We start from the raw sequence: 26,486 nt of genomic DNA on the forward strand, positions 1-26,486 counted from the left end.
TCCAGTAAACAGCATTTTATTTTATGACACTCTGTGTTAATACAATAAATATACAAAACTTCTAACCCACTGAAACATGCAACATTAGAGGGACACATGGAGGGCATTTCTGTAGAACCATGACAGTCACCATGATGGCAGCGCAATATTAGTTACTGACAAAATATACAAACATCTCTAGATAAATAATCCAAGTCCCAAATTACAAATCACTGAGTAATGATTTTCCAGTGTTCAAACTTTAGTTTGAAATAAAATTGCCATAATTTAATATTACAAACTGAAAAATAACACGGATGACTACTATGTGAAGACCATTTATGACTATGATTTCATGACTGTGATTTTAGTATTAAATATAAAACACTAACAAATGCCAATCTTTTGCTGAGTGAAAATTTAACAATTTACTGATAGAGAAAAGTAAATATAAGAATTTAAAGCTCCTTTCATACTTGATCATACTATAAGCATTGCCATCATTTCAATGCATATGTATATTTTTAAAAAACAATTTTCTCTCTCAAACTGGTATTAAATAACTGAATTTTAAAACATTTTCTCCATCCACACAAAAAAAGATGTGGGTTCTAATTATTCTTTGCTATTTAATAATGCTACCTTTGAGGATTTCTATGTAATATAAACATTCCAATTCTGAAGCAAAGTATTTCAGCATTTTTCAAAAGTTTCTAATATATCTTTTGTTTGTAGTGTGTAGAAAAAAATGGACTTGGGATGTAAGTTAATAGTGAATATAGGGGCTCTTGCTGTATTCTGTGGTTAATGTTTTGAATGTGTGCAAAATCTACACTCAATAAAGCATACTGATAAAAAAGATTTCCAATAACACTACAAGCTCTAAAAAACAAACTGGCTAAGTTGGTTGAGAATGTAGGTAGAAATTATCGCTGATTCGAAATATTTACAAAAACAGCTTTAAATTCATATGCTGAAGAGTAAAAGAAATGTCTTCCAAGTATACCTGATGTCAATAAGATCCCAAATAAATCAAATGTAAACACCATCTGGATGGATCTGCGTTACCTAGTAACACACAGCACTGCTTCATGGATAGTGAGAACTTGGCATCCCACCTCTAGCATGAAACTTTTTCGTAACTCCAGGTTTGGGGAGAATGAAAGCGATTTAACTATTTATGCCTATCTGATTTTTTAAAAAATAAGGATTTCCAGCCTCTAATATCACAATCCTTACTTAAAATCTAATTGAAAAATCACCATCTATCATTCTGCAATCTTAAATTAGCTAGACTTTCAAAACACAGTAGCATGACTTACAAATGTCTTTGAGTCACTTAATCAGTGTTAAAATTGATTCAAAGTTTGAACCCAAGAATACTATAAGAACGAAGTTCTGTGCTGCATAGTAACAATTTTAATGTGATTATCTTAATGCATTTAACTGTATTTATATTTTCTTGCTTGGTGCAAGTTAAATGCTTTTTTTTTTCTATTGCTGGAAATTTTAGGTATATTCAGTCTGTCTCAAAAAGTGAAAGACAGGTGCATTTAGGGATTCAAGTATATGAAAAAATGCCAGGGTCTTTTTAGGTTTAATGCCACTGGAGATTAAAAGCTAAAAGGAAAATCCCTTAAATACTGTACATTCTTTTTAGACAACAGTTAGACTAGCCTTTAATACCTCTGTTAAAAATCACACACACACATCCCCCAAAAAGAGCTGCCAGACACAATCTTAGTTGTAACCACAGAATATACCAAAGTTTTCATATAGCAAAATGTTACTATATGACTACCGAAATTTTTTTTTAAAAGGAATTATTACCACTACTTTCTACTGCATTAACTACCTTCTCTTTTGGATAATGTACTGCATATTATATTAAATTCTTATATTGCACCCCCAAACTTTTTATTTAAAAGAAACTCTTGCAGAAAACCATTTCTGTGATTCCATTAACCCCTGAATCCTACAACCACAAGCAGTACAGAAGCCAAAATACTAATTCTCTTAATATAAGAAATGTAGTGCCCATGCAAATCAGAGATTGTTATCAAAATATCAGCTACTCTAAAAAAAAGAAAAGAAAAGAAAAAGATGACAAATACTACATTATCTACTACAAAATGCAAATAGGCTCTTCACTGGTGACTGAAACAGCTAAAAAGCAAGCCAATTTAAAATCCCTAAGTCTCTGCTGGCCTATTTCTTTCAATATAAATAGGGAAAAAGGAATGAAACATAGTTTACTTTTCCAATGCGCAATCCTTATCTCTAAAGATTCTTGAAAGAACTACTGCAGTTAGTATTAAATGTGTTTTTAATCATAAGTACCATTATTAATTTTCAGTGGGTCACCACTGAAATAATTCACTGAACATCATCCCCCAAAAAATATGGAGAATATTTATTTAGCATGTAATATTTTTTCTGCAAGGGGCACTGAAATATTAAGAAACTATTAGGTAAAGTAATAAGACAAGGAAGTTTTCCTGGTTTTAGCCCATGCACAAGTGAACAGGAAATATCCATGCTGTCTGTACTCTGTGTTTCGAACATAAAAATATTTGTAGAATACAGTAACTGGAGAAAAAAGTACAGTCAAAAGGTAACAGTGTATTGTTTGAAGATTCTTAAATTTGGTTACCCTTGAAAGCATTCTGAGCTGCACTAGATGCTGCAGTTGAAGCTGCATTTGCAGCTGCGGTCTGGACAGTTTTGTTGGACATCACACCTGTTGCAAACTCTTGTTGGGCCTTCTCAAAACTCGCACCTGTTGTGCGATATAGTCCATGTACCTACAGAGGCACAAAAAAGTGGGAGAAGGTAAGTAGCAACCTACACATTCATTTCCAGCAGCTCTTAATCTCAACATTAATCAAACAAAAAAGACTAGATTGTGGTCATGTTTCCTAAGATCAAGAATATTAGCCACCAAACTGACACACAATAATTGTATTTAAACATTTTTCTTAAAACAGGTTTTCCTTTTCTTCTCCAAGCTGAAGAGATAATTATGCTAATTCAAACCAAAAATAAAGAACTTCTTAGCTAACTGCAAAAAGTTGTATTTTCCTCTGCACCCAATTAGTCAAGTGAAATTATTACAGCATTACAATGAAATGGTATAAACATAGTAACAAGAAACAATACATTAATTTATTACCCCAAACTATTCAGAGAGAACATTACCTTATCTATATCCATTTTAGCTATATATACACCACAGGCTCTGTTATAATCAAATGAGATCATTTTATCATTTAATGTACCAAGCACTATTTACGTCCTTCAACATATTGCTGCTATGCACTCTGTATACAATTTAACATTTTGTGTATGGTCAAGTCCTAAAGAATGCACAAAGAAACACTTCTGGGAATTGTTTCGCCATACTGATTCATCACTCAAATCTTGGAATTTATTTTCAGGAGTAGGGTTCAAAATTTTTCTATCAATATATGCTTTAAAAGCTGCATAATTAAACTATGAGTCCATCAATACGTAACATCAGCCACTTATTTTAACACAAATTTGAAGAAGGAAATAACAAACCAACATTTATTAATTATATGCCCACAAACTTCACACAGTGGGGAGAGAAAGATACTGGTAATTACACTGCACTGTGACTGGATCTAAATTAGAAGCTTGACTGAAATGCAATCAAAGCAGGCTTAGGGAAGGGGCCAATGCATCCAAGTCAGTCTTTTTTCCAAACCTGGATAGGAATTGGTAACTGTGGAGTAAGAAAAAGGATAATGAGTCAAAGACTCTCAAAGCAAGCTTGTATTTGGGGAAGTAGTTTCAAGAAGAGAGAAAAGAGAGGATAGCTGGTTTGGGGAGAAGAGAGAATGGAGAAGATAAGTTCTAAACATTTTTTCATTCGTTCCAGATGGTAAGTTCTAAACATTTGTTCATTCATTCCAAGGCTATTGACAACCTACTCTAGGCCTGCCACAACAGGCAGGTAAAGGTTTGATTCAAAGCTTGGGAGAGGAATGGGCTAAAGACATGGACTTGGAAACCAGTGGCATATGTTATGGACTGAATGTTTATGTTCCCTCCACAAATTCTTATGTTAAAATCCCAACCATCAATATGATGGTATTAGCAGGCGGGCCTTTTAGGGGGTGATTTTGCCATGAAGGTGAAGTTTTCATTAATGGAATAAATGCCCTTATAAAAGAGACCCCAAGGCCCAGTGTGGTGGCACACACCTATGGTCCCAGACTTCCACTCTAATCTGGGCAATATACAACTCTAAAAAAAACTTTTTTTTTTTTCTAAGAGATGCCAGAGAGCTCTCTGACAACCTTCCATCACATAAGGACACAGAAACTGTCTAAGAACCAGGAAGTTGCCCCCCGCCTCCGAGACACTGAATTTATCAGTGCCTTATCTTGGACTTCCCAGCCTCGAGAACTGTGAGAAATCATTATCTGTTGTTTAAGCTACCTAATCTATGGTATTTTTGTTATAGCAGCCCTAAGGGACTAAAACAACATATAAATGATAGCTGAAACCTTGGCATTTATGAAACTGTCTATGGAGAACCCAGAGTAGAAAGAGAATAAAATCAAGTACACAACCTAATTAATGCAGAAACAGAAAACCAAATATCACATGTTCTCACTTATAAGTGGGAGCTAAACACTGGGTACACATGGCCATAAAGATGGCAACGATAGACACCGGGGATATAAGCATAGGGGAAGGTGGGAGGGGGAGAAGAGCTGAAAAACTACCAATTGGGTACTATGCTCACTACCTGGATGACAGGCTCAACTGTTCCCCAAACTTCAGCATCACATAATATACCCTTATAACAAACCTGCACATGTATCCCCTGAATCTGAAATGAAAATTGAAATTGTTTTAAAAAGACACTATTTAAGAGGCATCCACAAGAAGAAGGAATGACTGGGAGAGGAATGGGAAGAACCAGATACAGATACTTCTCACTGATGCCAAGAGAAAAGAGCATGTTAACACATGAAAAGCTATCAGAAAAGCTATCAAGAAAGCATGTTAATGCATGAAAATCTATCAGGATACAAGATAAAAATAACCCAGACAGCCCTGAGTGCTTCTGATATAGTGGTAAAAGTAAACGCCACATTACTACTGATCAAAGTGTCAAATGGTCAAGAATAAAAAGAGAGCACTGACAAATACATATACTGGTAAATCCGAAGATTCCTTTTTCCTAGTACCTTAGCACTACCATAAGTATAAAAGTAATTATTTTTATTCCCTTTTAAAACCAAGTTTTCTATGGAAAATTAAAGATACAGATAAATCACTACTCCTATGTTCTAGACACTTATCTCACAGTGAGTACAAATGATTGGATCCTAGAAAATGAAGTGTATTATAGAAATCTTATCAACCTTTACTTACTAGGCCCAATCAGAGCAATGCAATTACAGATTCACTTGTCTCTCTCTTCCCCCAACTTTGTGAGCATGTAATAAATAAATGTTAATTATTATTTGCTTTATTATTTCCTTTTTCAAACTTGCACTAAATTGAGTGGCTGATACTATGTGTTCACGGGCTTCACAGTTTACTAAAATGTAATTAACAGTCCCACAGAACACAGAAGCAAAATAAAGGTAGGAATAGCCACATTTCTCAATAGTTTGTATCTATACAGACCCAGAGAGCCACCTAGAGGGAAAAGACCACATACATATATACAGTGCACAATGCTCAAATACTGTATCAAATCCATTATATCCATGTGAAAAGGGTGGATTCTTGATTTCAGGGCCCCGTGAAAGACAGGCTAATCATCAGGATCTTTAAAAGCTTATTACTTCCCTCCAGGGTTTCAGATGGTATCTACTGATAATTCACACTGCTGATATCAGGGAGAAGATTTTGACACCAAGTACTATAATTTTTTTTAAAAATTACACAACTTGGGAGTGGGGGGCAAGGGGAGGGATCGCATTAGGAGAAATACCTAATGTAGATGATGGGTTGATGGGTGCAGCAAACCACCATGGCACATGTATACCCATGTAACAAACCTGCATGTTCTGCACATGTATCCCAGAACTTAAAGTATCAAAAAAAAAAAAAAAAAAGATTTCCATTTTGATAAAATACAATTTATCTTAAAAAAAAAAAAATGTACCAGTTGATGGTTTGCTTAAATGGAGCACAATTATCACCAAGTTGCACAGCCTTTTTATCTGTACTGTCACTTTAGGAAATCTCACTGTGTATGTGACCTGAATGCATATTACCTAGTGGAAAATTCCATAAATGCAGAATAGTCTAGAGAATTAAAAAAAAATTAAGCAACTTAAATACTATCTTTTCTACTTATGGGAACTGCATTACTCCTAAAATAATACTTCGTTCTAGGAAAATCACAGAAAAGGCACTAAATTTGGTTTCTACTAATTCCAGCTGGCTGGCTACCACTCAAAACTTCAAGTCTGCTTCCCATAAAACAAGAATATTTGTTACCCTATGTGCTCCTCAGAGTTTTCCTAAAGATCAAATCGGAATGTATATAAATGAGTTACACTAACATAAATTAATTTTTAAGTATCTGCAGAATGTAGATGTGATTTCATCAAGGAGTCCTGCCTCCTTAATGCAGCTTCAGAGACAGTACATGCTGTGGTGGTGTATGACACAGAAAAACTATATCATATGGGAAGTAAAGAATAATGGCCCTTTATTTAAATAATCCAAACATATGTCTTCATTAAAACATACAGAATACCATTTCAAGAAACTGTGCTTTTATTAAGATCCCTGTCAGGCCAAAATTATTTCAACTTTTATAAAAGCTGGGAAAATAAAAACAAATGAATTTTTTAAATATATATTTTTTAAATTCTTGTTTTGAGTTTTTAAAAAAGTATGGACCTCTAAGCCTAACATTTTCAGTTTGAAATTTCTGGAAACCCTCTACTAACCCTCCTGCCCACAGATGGGTCAGATATCCCTTCTGTAAGCCCTTGAATTGACGCTCTAGTTTCACCATGTTGAAATCACGCACCCTTTAAGCACTCTCTCAAATAATGCTCTGTCCGCTCTTTTGTGCCTGAACTAGCCATGGCTTTCCCTATTGAGAGTACCTCCAATCTTTGTACATCTGGGGAGGCACGTATGTACTTCTTCTTTTATAGGGTTTATGTCCATGTCGTATTATATCCCACCTGCTTTTACTTGCCTAAGGGCAACAACTAATTCTACTCATTGTTACACCCCCTAAAAGACACAGCTTAGTAATCTGCAGTAGAAGCCACTGAATAATTATTTGTCTACCTGCTGGGGATTAAGTGTTCCAAAATTGTCCTCATTAATAATAATTTTTACCAAATAAGTACAATACGGCTTAAGGAGACTATACCTGTGTTACAAAGTAAAATGCTTAGTTTGCAGTCACCTCAGAGGTTAAATGTTTTAAAAGCAGACATACTACTTCACACCTGCTAGGATGGCTGGAATGAGAAAAATGGGAAATCACAAGTGTTGGCAAGGATGTAGAGAAAGTGCTGGTGGGAATGTAAAATGATACAGTCCTTGCAGAAAAGAGTTTGGAGGTGCCTCAAAAGCTAAACATAGAATTACTATAAGACTACATAGGAATTCCACACCTGGGTATATATGTACACAAGAGAGGTGAAAACAAAGACTCAAACAGATACCTGTATACCAATGTTTACGGCAGCACTATTCACAATAGCCAAAAGGTGGGAAAATCTCAAGTGCCCATCAACAGATAAACACAATGTGGTATACAGATACAATGGAATATTATTCAGTCTTAAAAAGGAATGCATTTCTGATACATGCTGCAACATGGATGAACCTTGAAAACATTATGGTAATGAAATAAGCCAGGTACAGAAGGAAAATATTGTATAACTCCATTTATATGAAATATCTAAAACAGGCAATTCATAGCAAATCAGAGGCTGCCAGAGGCTGAGAATAGGGAGGAATAAAATTATTGCTTAATGACTAGAGTTTCTGTTTGGGGTGATACAAAGTTCTGGAAACAGACGTTAGTGATGGTTGCGCAACACTGTGACTGTAATTGATGCCACTGAATTGTACACCTAAATATAATTAAAACGACAAAGTTTATGTTATACATATTTTTCCACAATTAAAACAAATACAATACACCAAAAGCCATTAAATTGTATACTTTAGGGTTTTTTTTTTTTCAATTATTTTGTATTTTTTAGAGACAAGGTCTCACTCAGTTGCCCAGGCTGGAGTGTAGTGGTATGCAATCACAGCTCACTGCAGCCTCAAACTCCTGGGTTCAAGTGATCCTCCCACCTCAGTCTCTCCAACAGCTAGGACAATGAACTCACACCACCATGTCTGGATAAGTTTTTTTTTTTAAATGTCTTGTAAGGGGTTGGAGGGTGGTCTCATTATGTTGCCCAGGCTGATCTCAAACTCCTCGGCCTCCCAAAGCTTCCCAAAGTGCTAGAATTACAGGTGTGAACCACCATGCATGGTCTAAACTGTATATTTTAAATGGGTGAATTGTATGCTAATTATATTTCAATAAAGCTGATAAAAAAATGCAAAGATTACTTAGATGAAAGTGCCATATTTACAGCATTATAAATACTCACCAATCTACCAAATCTACCAAATTTGAAGATGCCTAAGATAATAATAATTTAGTTACAGTAACCTAGATTTGGGATCTACTAAGTAGCTAGCTTAGTACTTACTGAAAAAGATAACAAAATAAAAATTGGGGGTAAAGTTTTTTTTTAGGTGAATAAACTAAGAGTATCAACCGAGGACAGGATATAAACAATCTGCTCAAGAGTGCCATTTTTTTCTAGGAATTCAAAAGTACTACTCTATCTGTGTCCCTTAGAAGAAGGTGACAAGTAAATGGATGAGCATTTTAATAGACGATGTGAACCATCCAGAATTGATTCCTAGTCAGCAAAGACGACAGTGCTGAATGGTTCTGACAGAGAAGTAGCATGCCTATCTGTGACTACAGAAAAACAGCACAGTGGAATTATCAGCTTTCTATCCTAGGTCATAAATAAAGTCACAAAGTGGGAGAGACAAGGGGGAGAGGTGAACGATAGCAATGCTTTCAAAGAAAGTACAGATGATGATCCTTGAACGGGGCAGGTCCACTTATAATATGTGATTTTTTTCCCAACCAAACTCAGAAAGAAAATACAGTATTCATGGGATTTAAAACCCGAGTACACGGAAGCCTTTTTATATACATGGGTTCCGCAGGGTTGACTCCAAGACTTGAGTATGCATAGATTTGGTATATGGATGGGTGGGTTCTGAAACCAATCCCCTGCATGTAGAGGGATAACTCTAAGAGTCACTTTTCACCTAAGAAAAATATCGCTTTATATATAATAGGATATCTTCACAAAGCATTTACCATGAAACACCAATTAGTGAGACTTAATCACAGCGTTCTGTATCACAGACCCAATTCAATGCTCCCACAAAAATGAGTATCTGCAGAATAGATATTGTAGTAAATAAACAAAATTTGAAACACTTCAGAAAACTTGTCTTTTAAAGAGGTAAAATAACTTTTTTCTAAAATTCTTTCAAAATCCAAAAAATTCACTATTAAAAACTATTTAACGTGAACATGACAGTCTATCAACAAATTTCATGGAAGTGATAATCATGCAAAACCAGGTCCCAAAAGGAATACAAATGATATATTATCTATTAATTACTTCCATATTAAGTTATTCTAGCTCTTATACCAATTGACAGAAGGAAAAAATTTTGGATTCCCCTGATCCATAGTCTCCTGTGATGCATTCATTTACTGTTATTTGACACATTTATAACATCTCCCCGCTTAGCCCAAAACCATTACTCAATTCTTTCTAATAGTTCTAATAGAAAGAGGACCTTTTGAAAAAACACCATTTGGAAATAATCTGAGAGAAAACAAGAAATCTATTTGTGAAACGTCAGGACTAAACTAGACTCTTCTCCATGTAGATGTACAGAAGACATATATTCTTTCAATATTTGAAATGTGGAGTATAAAACGACACTGTAGGGGAAACCAAGAGCACAATCTCATATTGGGCACTGCAGCACCAATGAGACCTACTTCAGTTATGCGAGACAACAGAAAGCCAACGAAATTACCAAAATCCTATTCACTTCAGTGAGGATAAATATATAGAACAGAGCACATTTACCTTAAGAGAAGAACAGCTTAATAAAACCCAACAATTCTAGAGTCAAAACTGTGCATAGAGTCCAGTTACAGGGCATTAACTGTTCTTGAAAAGCCTGACCCCTAGTGGTTATAAATACTGCTACATACCTGCAAAGGATTTTTTGTCATTAAACTGCCAGTTTTGATCAAGTGTGAAACAGAAAATTAAAAAAGAAAAATTAGGTTTTTAAAATTGGATCTTAATTTCTATTACAGAAAGAGAAATGCCTGCTATTAAAATATGAAAGCTGGTGCAAATTATATTTTAGCTTACAGTATCCCTATTGTACTTCATAAAATCATACAGAAAATCATCTCATCTAAACTTCTTATTTCACAGATAAAGAATCTGAGACTCAGAGAAGTTTAGGAACTTGTGAACACATAGAAAGAGAGGTTCTGGTAACTTTTTTATGAGGTAAAAAACAACAACAACAACAAAATATCAGAGTATGCTGCATGATATCCATATCAATGCTTTTATTTTATTTGAGAAAGTCATATTTCTTTTCAATGCCTGGCATATGAGCACCGTTCTATAACTTTTCCTTTGTGTGGTGGATCCTGAAAAACTGTATACCTGGAAAATGGAAAGGAAAAAAACTGCTGGTCAAAGAATTCAGAGCGTGCACAGGGTAGTCCATCATGGAACAGCTACAGAATAAACACTTCCTCCACACCCTGGCTCTAGTGACCATCTGTGCCACACATTCCCCAACCACGGCCAGTGCTGGTTAAAGTTCGCTTCATACTCCACCCACAGCAGAGTCTTCATTGTTGTGAGTATTCTCCTCAAGGCCCTCTTCTGACTCCACACACTTTCTAGGCTTCACTCACTTCAATAAGTCAATACTTTACAGTCTAGAAATCCAGCCTAAAGCTCTTCCCTTGTTCCTGACTTGTATATACAAAAGCCTACTCAATATTTATATTTTAATGCACCACCAGTTAATTTAAACTCCCCAAATTCAACATCAATGTGGAAAACATCTTGATCCCCAAACCATTTTTCTTGTACTCTCTTCCTGAATGGTCCATCATCTAAAAACCTGGGCGTCATCCTTGAGTCTCACCTTGTCCCCTACTTCCAGGCCCAAGTTGGATTAATCGTTACCTGCTCATTTTCTCTTTACTACATTTTCTTCACATTTCCTTAGTTCAGGCCACCATCATTACTAATCAGCTTCCTAGCCTGTCTCCTAAGTGTTTCCAAGTACCACTGCTCGGCCCCACAAATCCCAAATGTATTTCGGAATAACGCTTCTAAAATTTAAATCTAATCAATTCAATTACTCTTCTCCTTAAAACTCTTCTATGGCTCACTACCACTTTTTGGAGAAGATATAAACTTCTTAACAAGACACTGTAGGATATAAGTATGCTTATGTGTTCAATTTCATCTTCCAATACCAACACCATACAATTCTCCTAGCCCCAGCTCACACAACATGTTTTATCTCCCATCCATTCTGAGCTACATTTAATTCCCTGAATTTGCCATGTTATTTCCTACAACTAGATGTGAACGTGGTATTCCCACTCTCTGGTACCTACTTATCCCTCTTATCCTCTTCCCTGTCCCTTATTCTTTTGCTTAGATAACTATAATGATGAGCAGCCATCATTATATCTCAGCTGAAGCAATACTTTAAAAGACCTCCAAAACTTGATTAGGTGTCCCTCTGCTCCCTATACTTACCTCTATCATGGCCATTAAATCACTGAATTGGGAGGCCCACCAATTTATTTCTCTTCCTCACCAACAGGCGATCTCTCTGAGCTCATGCACAGGTCAGTGCCTGGCACATAATATATGCTCAATAACAGCTCTTTAACAAATGAGTGAAAACTGCCACACACCACAAAACCCTCTACTATACTCTAAATGTATTACATTTCTAGTTCTATAGAACACCCTCAGTGATACATGTGAAATAATAAAGGAATTCTCCAACACTGACTGTAATGGTCAGTGTTATGTGTTAATTTGGCTAGGCCATAGTCTCCACTTATTCAATCAAACACTAACCTAGGTGTTGTTGTGAAGGTATTTTGTAGATGTAATAGGCATCTACCATCAGTTGACTTTAAGAAGTGTTCTAAATTATCTGGGTATGCCCCATCCAATCTGTTGAAAGGCCTTAAGAACAGAACTGGAGTTCCTCTGAGGAAGAAGAAATCTCACTTGTGGACTAGAGTTTCAGCTTCTGCCTGAGAGTTCCGGCCTGCCCTCTTGATATCAGACTGACCTCACCAGCCAATTCCCTGCAATTAACCTCTTCATTCTTTCTGTTTCTGATAGCATGCTGACTTGATAAAGGCATTTACTAAACAAAAGTAGACACTAAACCAGACCCTGAATATAAAATGATAAAGAGGTCAAGATTAGAAAGGAAAACTATTAACTGAGAAGGCCCTGTTCTATGCAGTTTACATTCACTGTTTCATTTAACCCTCACACCAACCCTATAAAAATGGTTACTCTTCCCATTCCTCCTTTTATTCAACAAATATCTGAGTGCATATCACATGCTAATCACTGCATGTCACTGTTCCAGATGTGAGGAATACAACCTGAAAGCATACAGAACAGGCCTCCACTCTCACGCAGCTTGGAGTACAGTTCAGGACACTAAACCTGAGTGGTTACAGAAGCCTGTCTCAGGTCACACAGCTGTAAGTGAAGTTGCCAAAATTTCAACCTGAGTTGTATGGTTCTAAAGCAAAACTCTTGCTCTTCTCATCTAATTCCAATGCTAAAAGACTTGTTCACGCTGGGGGTGCTTAACAGGTGGGTACCCAGAATACATGCACCATAAGGCATATAAACTGGCTTATGCCTAGGTCCCACAGTGAGCAATATAGACAGTTAAATTTCCCCAAGAAAATAGAGAATGACATGGTCCCTAAGATACAAGGCAACAAAAAACATTCTGGGAGACACAGCAAGATCAGAGCTGGGTCTTGAAAGAACACTAATAGGTCTTCAACTAGCCGAGAAGACGAATTAATGCATGGATTTAAAAACATCATATAAACAAAATCTGGAAAAAAGGAATGTACATGATGTATCTGAAGAAACTGAGCAGTACAGTTTGACTAGGAAAAAAAGTGTTAATCACGGAGCTGTGAGATGTCACCACTAGCCCTTCTTCCCACCACCACTATAATGCCAACCTGGGATTCCTTGAGAGGACAAAATGGCATAATACTGGTAAAGTGTTCTGTGTAGGGCCCAGAGTATTGCTGAGCACAATAAAAGTGATTTCATCATTAGGTTATTAAGGCCCATTTGCTGACTAAATGTATGGCATGTAGTGTGTTTTTACAACCTTAGCGATGCTGGTGTTTCTGAATGTAGCCCTTCTTCGCACTGCCACCAAAATCCCATTCCCAATCCCAGATCCACATCAAAAACCTGCAGAGCGATTTTTGGGGGTTTTTTTAAGGTTAATATGGTAATTATATATTAAATATATAAGGTAATTCTATATTAACCTTTTTTAAGGTTAATATGGTAATTATATATTAAATGAACTGCGAGAAGGATGAGGGAATGTAAGTAACCTGTAAAAACAAATTTCGGGATTAGCTGAGGTTGGAAATGGAAAAGAAGAGAAAGATGGAAAAGATACTAAAAAGGGATCTAAGAAAGTGAATTAAAAAGTAATGGAAGCAGCTGGGCATGGTGGCTCATGCCTATAATCCCAGTAGGTGGATCACGAGGTCAGGAGATCAAGACCATCCTGGCCAACATGGTAAAACCCTGTCTCAACTAAAAATACAAAAATTAGCTGGGCATGGTGGCGCACGCCTGTAATTCCAGCTACTCAGGAGGCTGAGGCAGGAGAATTGCTTGAACCAGGGAGCTGGAGGTTGCAGTGAGCAGAGATCGTGCCACTGCACTTCAGCCTGGTGACAGAGCAAGACTCCATTTCAAAAAAAAAAAAAAAAAAAGCTAAGTGTGGTGGTGCATGCCTGTAATCCCAGCTACTTGGGAGGCTGAGTCAGGAGAATTGCTTGAACCTGGGAGGCCGGGGCTGCAGTGAGCCGAGATCACGCCATTGCACTTCAGCCTGGCGACAGAGCAAGATTCTGCCTCAAAAAAAAAAAAAAAAAAAAAAAAAAAAAAAGGTAATGGAAGCACTGACAGAAGCAATCACAGCACTGACAAAAATGTTCAATGGAATTACATAAAATGCTTATTGCCATCTCATTCATAGTAGGTATTCAATAAGTGTTTCTTAAAAAAAAAAAAAAAGCTTCAGTAAGATAAAATCTGTATACTATGCAATTTACCCTTTAAAGTGTATAATTCAATGATTTTTAGTATAGTCATAGAGTTGTGACTATAACATCTACACAACCTAATTTTAGAATACTTTCATTACCCCCACTCCCCACCCCACCCATAAGCCACAGTCAAGCTGTAATATATTTTCTGTCTCTATATATTTGCCCATTTTAGATATTTCATAATAACTGAATCTATACAATATATGGTCTTAATAAACGCTTCTTGAATATTAATCAGAACATTCAAAAGGAACATCTAGCACTAAGAAACTGAAGAGTTTATGATGCATTACTGTGAAAAGATGACATCAATCAACAACTGGAGATGAAAATGACAAACTGAAGATGCAACTAAAGGTTTATGCAAAGCATTATCTTTTCCAATTCCAAGATTCTAGGTCACCTAGGTAGAGAAGAAACTGAAAAAAATAAGGGAAGATGAAATTCCCAAAGAAAATGACTGCACAGCACAAAGAGCCGATTACATTTAAGACCTTATTATGAACTGGATAAAGACATGGATGAGAAAGAATAGCCACAGAGGCAGGAGAATTAGAACATCATTGCAAAGTCTTAGCAGAGGAGCCACCTGTGGTATAGAAAGCTACAGAGGTTAAGGAGGAGGAAAACTGGAAAAGGAAACTGGAAAAGGAAAACTGGAAAAGTAACATTAGAAAGCTGAGTGTCAATGGTATGTGTGTTTGGTGCAGAAGAGAAGTTAAAAATTTCAAATGGAGAAAATATGGAAGAACAGACACGGTTTAACCTTCATAGGGTTTTGAGAAGGATAAAAGGCAAATATCTGAGTAAAGTACTGAAAGAGTACAAAGTGGTTTTAAATATAAGGTAAAATTATTTCTATGCATTTCTCATACATATCCTCAAGAAATAAAATAGTAAAAAAATTATAAGTACTTATTTTCTTTAAAGTGAGAACTATCAAAAAGTCTTTATCATTTAAAACATAGGTGTTATTCCCAAGGTCTCAATATCATGTTTGAATACGTATAAAATATATCAAAATTATATATATGCAAGACAAAACAAAACTTTAAATAAACAAATAAAAACACTAATGATTTTTTTATTTAAGGATGTGAAAATAGACTTGGGAATTCTCCAGGAAGAAGTGTAGCTAAAACAACTGGGCAGTTACAAATCCTAACGATTCCTCCAAATGACTCCTAAACCTGATAAATAACTTGAGTAAAGTTTCAAGATATAGGCCGGGTGCGGTGGCTCACGCCTGTACTCCCAAACTTTGGGAAGCCAAGGCAAGTGGATCACTTCAGGTCAGGAGTTAGAGACTAGACTGGCCAACATGGCAAAATCATCTCTATAACAAATACAAAAAAATTAGCCGGGTGCCACACCTGTAATCCCAGCTACTCAGGAGGATAAAACGTGAGAACTGCTTGAACCCAGGAGGCAGAGGCTGCAGTGAGCCAACATCACACCACTACACTCCAGCCTGGGCAACAGAAAGAAAGACAGGAAGACAGAGACGGAGGAAAGACAGAAAGAAAGAAAGAAAGAGCGAGAATAAACAGAGTAAACAGACAATCTAAAGAATGGGAGAAAATATGTGCAAACTATGCATCTGACAAAGGACTAACAATCAGAATTTATAAAGGACTTAAATCAACAAGAAAAAAAACAACCCCATTAAAAAGTAGGCAAAGGACATCAACAGACGATTCTTGAATAAAGACATACAAACAGCCAACAAACATAAGAAATCTCAACATCACCAATCAGAGAAATGCAAATCAAAACCACAATAATTACCATTTCACACCAGTCAAAATGGCTATTATTAAAAAGTCAAAAAATAGCAGATGTTGGCAAGGATGCAGAGAAAATGGCTTATATACCATTGATGGGAATGTACATTTCTTTAACTTCCATGGAAAACAGTATGGAGATTTCTCAAAGAAGTAAAAATAGAACTTCCACTCAACCCAGCAATCCCCCTACTGGGTATCTAACCAAAGGAAAAGAAATCCTTTTATCAAAAAGACACCTGCACTCATATGCTTATTGCAGCACTATTCACAATAGCAAAGTCATAGAATCAACCAAAGTGTCCATAAATAGTAGACTGAATAAAGAAAATGTGATACATATACACCATGAAATACTATACCACATAAAAAAATGAAATTACGTCCTTCATAGCAACATAGATGCAGCTGAAGGCCATTATCCTAAGTGAATTAACACATAAACAGAAAATCAAATACTGCATGTTCTCACTCAGAAGCGGGAGCTAAACAAAGGGTTCACACAGACATAAAGATGGATACAACAGACACTGGGGACTCCAAAAGGGAGGGAGAAGAGCAAAGCTTGAAAAACTATCAGGTACTATGTTCACTATTTGGGTGATGGGTTCAATAGAAGCCCAAACCCCAGCATTATGCAACATAACCGTGTAACAAACTTGCACGTTTCCTCTGAATTTATAATAAAAAATTTTAAAAAACCAAAAAAACAAAACCTAAGAGGTATATATGAATAAACAGTACACACCATATAACAGTTTTGCTTCTATTCATTAATCAGGCTAATATGCTTCATATTAAAAAAAAGAAATTTAGCATATATTTAAAAATCCAAATTTTAAAAATGAGGCTGACTCTTTAACTCATGAAAGCTTTCAGTTAAAATGATTTTAAAATACTCCCTTTTTACTGAAGTTTAAAAAGTGATGCAATTTTCTAAAATGTACCTATGTATAACTTTTAATTGTAAAAAGTAATCCTCAGAAAGCAAGCTTGTACAATAACGATAAAATGGCTTCAGGTTACACCAAATTACAGCAAAATGGGAAAATGAAAACTTTACATCAGGTTCACTATAAAAATTTAGACATAACATTTCACTTACTTTTTTGAACATAACTAGTGAGATGACTGCTGACGCTGTGAAAAGTGCTGCTATGATTATCATCATGATTCCAACAGGAATATTTTGGTTGAGACCAGTAAGGGATGAAATCCAACCACTACAAAGTAATAAAAAGTGTAATTAGGCAAAAGTTAATGTAAACTTTTTAAAAATAGCATAATATCTAACACATATTCAACACTTACCAGTCAAGCAATGTTCAAGTTCTTTATGTGTATTAGCGCATTTAACTCTCACAACCCACCCAATAGGACAGATGCGTTTTAAATCCCTAATTTTACAAATGAGGAACTGAGATATTCAGTAACTTGCCTGAGGTCATACAGCTTATAAATGGCATAGTCTGAATTCGAAAGCAAACCAAACTCCAGAGGCTCAAGTGTTTAATTCCAGACTGTACATTTTTTAAGCTGTACATTTTTTAAGCTTACGAGTTTTGAGTTTATTACTTTTTTTGAGACAAAGTCTCGCTCTGTCGCCTAAGCTAGAGTGTAGTGGCATGATCTCGGCTCACTGTAACCTCCACCTCCTGGGTTCAAGCGATTCTCCTGCCTTAGCCTCCTGATTTGCTGGGATTACAGGTGTGCGCCACCACGCCTGGCTACTTTTTGTATTTTTAGTAGAGATGGGGTTTCGCCATGTTGGTCAGACTGGTCTCGAACTCCTGACCTCATGATCCACCTGACTTGGCCTCCCAAAGCACTGGGATTACAGGCGTGAGCCACCGTGCCTGGCCTACTACTACATTTTTTAAAATGTTTATTTTCAATTCTGCTGAATTATGGAAGAAGGTATTTACAAACCATATATCCAACAACGGATTCACATCTAGAATATACATAACTTTCAAAGCTCAACAGAACAAAAAAATTATTAAGAAAATGGATAAAAGACATGAAGAGATTTTAGCAAGAGGACATAAAGACAACAAATAAGCACATGAAAAGATGTTCAAAACCACAATGAGATATCACCTATTAGGATGGCTAAAAGAAAAAGTTATAACCACCAAATGCTGGTGAGGAAGTGGAGACTAAATTGCTCATACTTGTTGGTAGGAGTGTAAAATAGTACAGCCACTCTAGAAAACAGTTTGTTTCTTTAAAAAACTAAATATACAACGTCCATATAACCCAATAATTACACTCTTGGCATTTATCCCAGAGAAATGAAAATTATGTTCACACAAAAATCTATTCACAAATTTCGTGGCAGCTTTATTTGTAATAGTCCAAAACTGGACACAATACTGATGTCCTTCAACTGGTGAACCGTTAAATAACCTGTGATACATCCGTATCATAGAACACTACTCAAAAATAAAAAGGAGCCCAGACATGGTAGGTCATGCTTGTAATCCCAGCATTTTGGATGGCTGAGGCGGGCAGATCACATGAGGCCAGGAGTTCAAGACCTAACTGGCAACATGGTGAAACCCTGTCTCTACTAAAAACAGAAAACTTAGCTGGGCTGGGTGGGAGGTGCCTGTAATCCCAGCTAGTAACTGGGAGGCTGAGGCATGAGAATCACTTGAACCGAGGAGGTGGAGGCAGTGAGCTGAGATCACCCCACTGCACTACAGCCTGGGTGACAGGGTGAGACTCTGTCTCAACCAACCAACCAACCAACTGGAATAAACTACAGATACACATAACAACCTGGATAAATCTCCAGAAAATAACACTGAGTGAAAAAAGCCAAAGGCTATAGACTATGATTCCACATCTATAACCTTCTTGAAATGACAAAACAACAGAAATGAAGAACACATTAGGGATTGCCAGGGGTTAAGGAGTGAGGGGGAAAAGGGAGGTTTTGAGTGTGGCTATGAAAAAGCAACATGAGGAATCCGCTGGTGATGAAAATGTGCTGTATCTTTACTATCAACGTCAAGATCTTGGTTTTTATATTTTACTATAGTTCTGCAAGATTAGTACCATTGGGAGAAACTAGATAAAGGGTACCTGAGATCTCTGCATTATTTCTTACGATTGTATGTGAATCTACAATTACCTAAAAGTAAAAAGTTTAACCTAAAAAATCTGAATTACATGTGGGTCTATCTTAAAACAGGTCAATTCTATATGCACCCTCATTAGCAGACTCTTTGTACGCTATTTAGTCACATACATGCTGTTATGCTCAATTTTAGCATTTTCCCTATGTCTGTGCTAAAAAGCAAAAGAAATTACCTCAATTTTGCAAGAATAAAAAAAACCTTGTACTGTTAAAGTAAGCAGTATATTTTTAATTAAACATTTAAAACACTTCCTTTCCCTAAAATACCAAAAACTAGATACTATTTAAAATAATAATAAAAACTACTTTTTCTGAGAACTGATTTAAAATATCTATATAAATTCTCTGCATATATTTATGACCATTAGGAGCTCTGCAGAACTGCCAAGAGTTGTCTGACTGCCAATCACTACTCCACTTCAGTAGCAGCATACTAAATTTAAGTCCTCGACACACTCTAATTAAACGCTAATTTCAATTTTGGTTTATGTACACAGTGGAACAAAGTTGCATCACATATGCTTCTGGCATGTAAGAATACAGCTGAATGCAAGTCAGTATAAAGGAAAGAAGAGAGGAACAGATACTTTTAGAGATGTGTACTCTTCCACTCACCATTTCACTCAAGGAATGTTTGCATCAGAGTGTAAAGAGAGACCTAAATCTGCTATTACCTCCTAGCCTGGGTCCAGATAGTCTCCATTTCTGAGGGTCCCCCACTGAATGAGCCATGAGAATGATTCGATTGTTTAAAGATGTATGTATATACATATGTGCAGTGATTCTACCTTTCAAAGACAAGTGTCCATGTATACTCATATATAAAAAGATATCTGTTTGTACACCTAAAATAGGGCTTTACACATAATAGGTATCCTTTTCCTTAAAATCCCTGAAATTCTTTCCTGCCCCTTCCACATTCCTTGGTCCCTCTATCTCTCTGACCACCTCAGTCTCTTCTGCAGTCTTCCTCTTAGTGCCCCTTACATACATATATTTATTTAAACTAGATAAAATGTGCTGTTTTTAAAGATGGGAACATAATCTTCAAAGAGACAGGTTTGTCCAAAGTTTATGCCTTATGACATTTTTAAATTGCATTTTTAAAACAATTTTTGCTTTTATTTTTTCTAATCTGGTTTTTCTGTGTTAACTAGGTTAGGAAGCCAAAAATTAGAATACAATATTAAAGCTGAAAACTAGTAAAAAAAAAAAAAAAAAAAAAAAAGAAAAGAAAAACAAAAACAAAAAAACAACTTACCAATTGCCCCAATTATGAAATCCTGCAGCTTGGAGTACATGTACAGCAAACTGACAAATATAGACGAAGAAGAATACAAAGAATCTAAATGAACTGTCACTCCTTTAAAAAAAAAAAAAAAGAAAGAAAGAAAAAAGGGGGTTAGAAAGAAAAAAGGGGGAAAATGTCATTTTTCTCATTATCTTTACACTCACCTGCAGAATGACATTCAAACCTTAAAAGCATAAACAAAAAAAAAAGTGGCAACCACCTGAGGCCTCAAGTTAACAATATGGTAATAACTTGTGTGAACTCGTCATACTAACATTAGATATCGTTATTCTAACCTCACTTTGTCCTTTCAATTTCCAACTGCACCACAATCCCTCTTGACAAAAAAACTTATTCATTTTCTTCTTTTATTAAACAGCATTTAGAATTATAATCAACATACAATGAATTGTAAATGTTTAAAATATCGCTTTAATAAGTTTTGACACGTTTATATACCTGATTCCCCAATCACTACGGTGAGCATATCCCCAAAGTTCCTTGAAACCCTTGGTAGCCCTACCCTACCCACTCCTTTTCTGTTACCATAGTTTGACTATTTTAGAGTTTTATATAAATGGGATCATATATTATATAGTCTTTTTTTCTTGTCTGGCTCATTTTACTCAGTACCACTATTCTGAGATTCACCCAGTTTTGTGGCATGTATCAAAAGTTCATTCCTCTTCATTGTTGAGTAGTATTCCATTGTGTAAATATACCACAGTTTATTCATTCACTGTTGGACATTTAGGTTGTTTCTAGTTTTTTATTATTACAAATAAAGTTATTATTGTTATTATTGATAATAAAGCTATTATTAATAGTCATGTACAAGTCTTCCCATGAACATATATTTCCTTCTTCTCTTAGGTAAATACCTACAAGTGGGAAAGGCTGGAACATATCATAGGTATAGGTATAACTTTTTAAGAAACAGCCAAACTGTTTTACAAACAGGTTGTTCTATTTTTCTTCTTTTTTTTTTTTTTGAGATGGAGTTTCGCTCTTGTTGCCCAGGCTGGAGTGCAATGGCGTGATCTCGGCTCACCGCAACCGCCTCCCAGGTTCAAGCGATTCTCCTGTCTCAGCCTCCCGAGTAGCTGGGATTACAGGCATGGGCCACCATGCCCAGCTAATTTTGTATTTTTAGTACAGAGAGGGTTTCTCCATGCTGGTCAGGCTGGTCTCGAACTCCTAACCTCAAGTGATCTGCCCACCTCAGCCTCCCAAAGTGCTGGGATTACTGGTGTGAGCCACCGCGCCCGGCCTAGTTGTTCTATTTTTCATCCCCACTGGCAGTACATGAGTATTTCAGCTTCTCCACATCTCACTAACACTTGTTATGGTCTTCTTAATTCTAGCTATTCTAATAGATGTATAGTGATATCTTATGTGGTTTTAATTTGCATCTTCCTAATAAGTAATATTGTTGAGCATCTTTTTATGTGCTTTTTGTCATATACAGATCTTCTTTCATGAACTAGTGAAAATCTTTTTCTGATGTTGTAATTAGATTGCTTTTTCCCTTATCATTGAGTTGTGACAGTTTTTAATACTATATTCTAGAAGTACAAGTCCTCTTTCAGATATACGCTTGACAAAGGAGTCTGTTGCTTGTCTTTTCATTCTTTTAAGAGTGTCTTTTGGGAGCTGGCGTAATGGCTCACACCTGTAATCTCAGCTATTCAGGCCCTGAGGCAAGAGGATTGCTTGAGGCCAGGAGTTTGACACCAGCCTGGGCAACATAGCAGACACCCATCTTCATTTAAAAAAGGGGGGGGAGGAGAGGAAGAGGAGAAAGAGGAGGAAGAGGAAGAAGAAGTAGTAGTAGTAGTATTGGAGGAGGAGGGAGAGGAGGGAGGAAGGAGAAGAGGGAGGAGGGGGGGAGGAGGTAGGGGGAGAGGGGAGGAGGAAGGGGAGGAGGGAGGAAGGGGAGGAGGGAGGAGGGGAGGAGGGAGGAAGGGGAGGGGAGGAGGGGAGGAGGAGGAGGGAGGAGGGTAGGGGGAGAGGGAAGGAGGGGGACAGGGAGAGGGGGGAGGGGAAGAGAGGGGGAGGGGAAGAGAGGGGGAGGGGAAGAGAGGGGGAGGGGAAGAGAGGGGGGAGGGGAAGAGAGGGGGAGGGGAGAGAGGAGAGAGGAGGGGAAGGAGGGAGGAAGAGGAGGAGGGAGGAAGAGGAGGAGGGAGGAAGAGGAGGAGGGGGAGGAGGGAGGAAGAGGAGGAGGGAGGAAGAGGAGAAGGGAGGAAGAGGAGAAGGGAGGAAGAGGAGGAGGACAAGGGGGGAAGAGGGAGGAATGGGAGGAGGGGAAGGAGGGGGGAAGAGGGAGGAGGGGAAGGAGGGGGGAAGAGGGAGGAATGGGAGGAGTGGAAGAGGGAGGAATAGGAGGAGGGGAAGAGGGAGGAATGGGAGGAGGGGAAGAGGGAGAAATGGGAGGAGGGGAAGAGGGAGAAATGGGAGGAGGGGGGAAGCGAGAGAAACAGGAGGAGGGGAAGGGGGGGAGGAGGAAGAAGAAAGTTTCTTTGAAGAGGAGTTTTGCCTTTTTATGAACTACAGTATATTCACACTTGTTCTTTTATATATCTTGATTTTACTGTTATTTCTGAGAAAGCTGCCAAGCCAAGGATGTAAAGATTTTTTTTCCTGTTTTTTTCTAGTTTTCTATTTTCAGTTTTACATTCAAGTCTATGTTCTTTTTTGAGCTAATTTTTTAAAATATCACATCAAGTATGAAGTTCTTTTTTGGTTATCCAATTGTTCTAACATCATTTCTTAAAAAGACTGTCCTTTCTGCATTGCATTCCCTTTGTACCTTTCTCAAAATTAGTAGTTTGTCTATGGGTGGGTTTATTTCTGGGCTCGCCATTCTCTCCCACTCTTCTCTTTGTCTACCTTTTCGTCAATATTATACTATTTTGATTTTGAAGTTTTCTAGTAAGACTTCTAATTAGATAGTGTTAGTCCATCAACTTTATTGTTCTTTTTCAAAGTTGTCTTGACTATTTTAAGTTTTTTACATTTCTATAACCAGTGTACAAACATGGCAATGAGTTAACATGAATACAGTAAAGCAGCGGTCCCCAGCCTTTTTGGCACCAGGGACCTGTTTTGTGGAAAACAATTTTTCTATGTATGGTGGGGTGGGATGGTTTCAGGATGAAACTGTCTCAGATCATCAGCATTAGATTCTCATAAGGAGCCTGCAACCTAGATCCCTTGTACACACAGTTCACAATAGGGTTTGTGCTCCTATGAGAATCTAATGCCACTGCTGATCTGACAGGAGGCGAAGACCAGGTGGTAAGGCTAGCTAGCTGCTCACTTCCTGCTATGTGGCCTGGTTCCTAACAGGCCACGGACCAGTACAAGCCTGCAGCCCAGGGGTTGGAGACCCCTGCTCTAGAATCAGCCATTTCCCCCAAGGTACAAAAGAGCAAATTTTAATGGTTCATTAATAATGTTTTCTATGTCAGTCAGATTTAAATTAAATGGTTCCACATCTTATAGTAATTGTATCAGTACTATATTACACCAAAGTTGGTATTAATGACCATATGGCTGAGAAAAATTATTAATGAAAAATAACCAACATCAAAATCTACAACTTAAAATGCTATTTTTATAATATTGAATAGAAATCCTATGTATGACTCATCTCTCTAGGGTCACTATACAAAACATCACTTCTAATAATCATTTTTCTTTTACTATTTTGAAACAGACACTTCTAAAGTATATTTCTATTTCCCTGTCCCTCTGGCAAAGAATGAAGAATATAACTTAATATTCTGTTTGTTTCACTTAGAGTTTTTACTTCTATTTTGTGTGCCAAGAAACCAGACTATTAAAATGTTTTACATTATAAATATATAAAATATGTGCTCTAAAAAGGGGTTGAATAATGTCTACAGGCTTCACAACAGCTATGTCCACTCCCTTGGTTCCAAATTCATAGACACATTCTAGAAGCTAAAAATGCCTAATTATAATTTCTAGTTAGGAAATCTATTAGAAGATACTGAATACATTTTAAAAATTAAGAAGTCCTACTCAAAAACTATTTCTAAAACATTGCTTTCAAATACAAATGGAACTATGTTAAAACTAGTCCACCTTCCTCTATCTGTATCTATAGTTAGTACAAACAAATGCACAGTGTACAAAACTGATCAAATGAAAACCTCAAAGTCTACTTTTGTCTAGTTTTACTTTAAATGAAGCTAAATGCAGGTTAAATATCATTCTCAATAGATTTTATTTACTTCATTTTACCAACTTTTCTATTTCTGAATAAGGAGACAATAAAACTCATTTTATTGTACACTGACCATGAATATGAATGATTATTTTAAAACACTTCAAAGCTCTCTAAGACATAAACTCCATATCCCAGCACTTAGTTAACTACCTAGATTCTCATCTCCAAGAGAGCACAAATCTTCCCTTACCTAAGCTGTCCAAACTACTGCAAATGCAAAATCAGTCAAATTCAAAACAATCTGAAGCAATACAATCATCATGTGAATATCAAGTTCCTTTCAGATGCTTGAGGGAAGGGCAAGGAAAAGCTGAGGAGCTCTGGAAGAGACAGAAGACCCCCAGGAGGGCTGTACCTTAGCCAGAATCAGGAAAGGTCCGGGGGGGAAAAAAAATCATCAGGGGAAGAAGAACTTCTATTGGCATTCAGAACCTAAGGTGGTCTTGTGGGCAGGAACAGATTAGAAAGCAGACTGTTTAAATCAGCTTGAACATAGCTATTTTAAACCAAACAAAGAACAGAAATATAGATTATTTTTAAAAAACACTATAGATTGATTTAAGCTATGTGGCTTAAATTGTAATCAGCCTCAGTTTATGATAAAGTATTTATGGTATCATGGATATTTATTCATAATAAATCCACCTAAGTAATGTATTTCCTCATCAGAATACATAAATAAAAGCTCTCTACTACTTGCCATCCTGGCTCTTTCAGATCAAAGCCTACCGGAAAACTGAACTTCAAATAAGCAAGTAGTTTTTGGTTTAATGACTTCTACAGCCAAGTTGCAGCACAATTTTAATAGAAAAGTTCTTCCCTAAAGTATGATAATAAATTTCAGAAAATAAGCTTATTTGATCTTATAAAGTTTATTTCACACGCCAAATCAATACCAGAGATATTAATTACAACTACCATTTGGCGTGACAGGAAAAGACAAAGTATTTCATTATTTCAAAGGGCTAAGATGTGGAGACACAAGTTAACTAAAGCACAGCACTAAATGTCTTTAACTCTGGCAACTCCACATAGCAGATATGAGAACACAAATTTACACACTTGGGTTTGAATCCAGACTCTCCCACTTAAAGTTGTGTGACTTTGGGCAAAGTATTAAGCCTGAGATTTTCCATTTGCTAAATGGGGTAATAGTGAAACATGCTTTTATACAAATAAAATAATGCAGGTAAAGTGCTTAGCTGGGAATGCATAGGCACATAGAAAGCAACTGATAAATATTACTTGTTGATACCTCTATTACACTCTAGTAGTACTGTATCAAAATAAACTGTTTTGCTCACAGAAGTAATATCCTACTCTCAGAAGTGGCATTAGGCAGTGATAAGACACTGAAAATTTCTGGAACATGGTTGCTAACAATCACGACTACTAGAATCAAGTAATACAAGAAATTATTGATGGTATACAGGCATTAGAATAAAAAGAAACTGATATGGTTTGGCTGTGTCCCCACTCAAATCTCATCTTGAATTGTAGCT

At 36.6% G+C, this 26,486-nt stretch overlaps 1 protein-coding gene across 2 annotated transcripts in view; it reads right to left on the bottom strand.

Moving 5' to 3' along the window:
• Window positions 1–26,486, bottom strand: part of SCAMP1 (secretory carrier membrane protein 1) — a 121,422-nt gene continuing 94,936 nt past the window's right edge. For both annotated transcript variants that reach the window (XM_050795702.1, XM_050795704.1), the window contains 3 exons: window positions 20,700–20,801; window positions 17,399–17,516; window positions 1–2,783 (listed from right to left, as the gene is read on the bottom strand). In XM_050795702.1, the coding sequence (XP_050651659.1) occupies window positions 2,619–2,783; window positions 17,399–17,516; window positions 20,700–20,801 (385 nt within the window). In that variant the 3' untranslated portion in view covers window positions 1–2,618. The remainder of the gene's footprint in view (window positions 2,784–17,398; window positions 17,517–20,699; window positions 20,802–26,486) is intronic.

This window comes from Macaca thibetana, chromosome 6 (genome assembly GCF_024542745.1).
Source record: "Macaca thibetana thibetana isolate TM-01 chromosome 6, ASM2454274v1, whole genome shotgun sequence".
In the NCBI taxonomy this organism is placed as follows: domain Eukaryota; kingdom Metazoa; phylum Chordata; class Mammalia; order Primates; family Cercopithecidae; genus Macaca; species Macaca thibetana.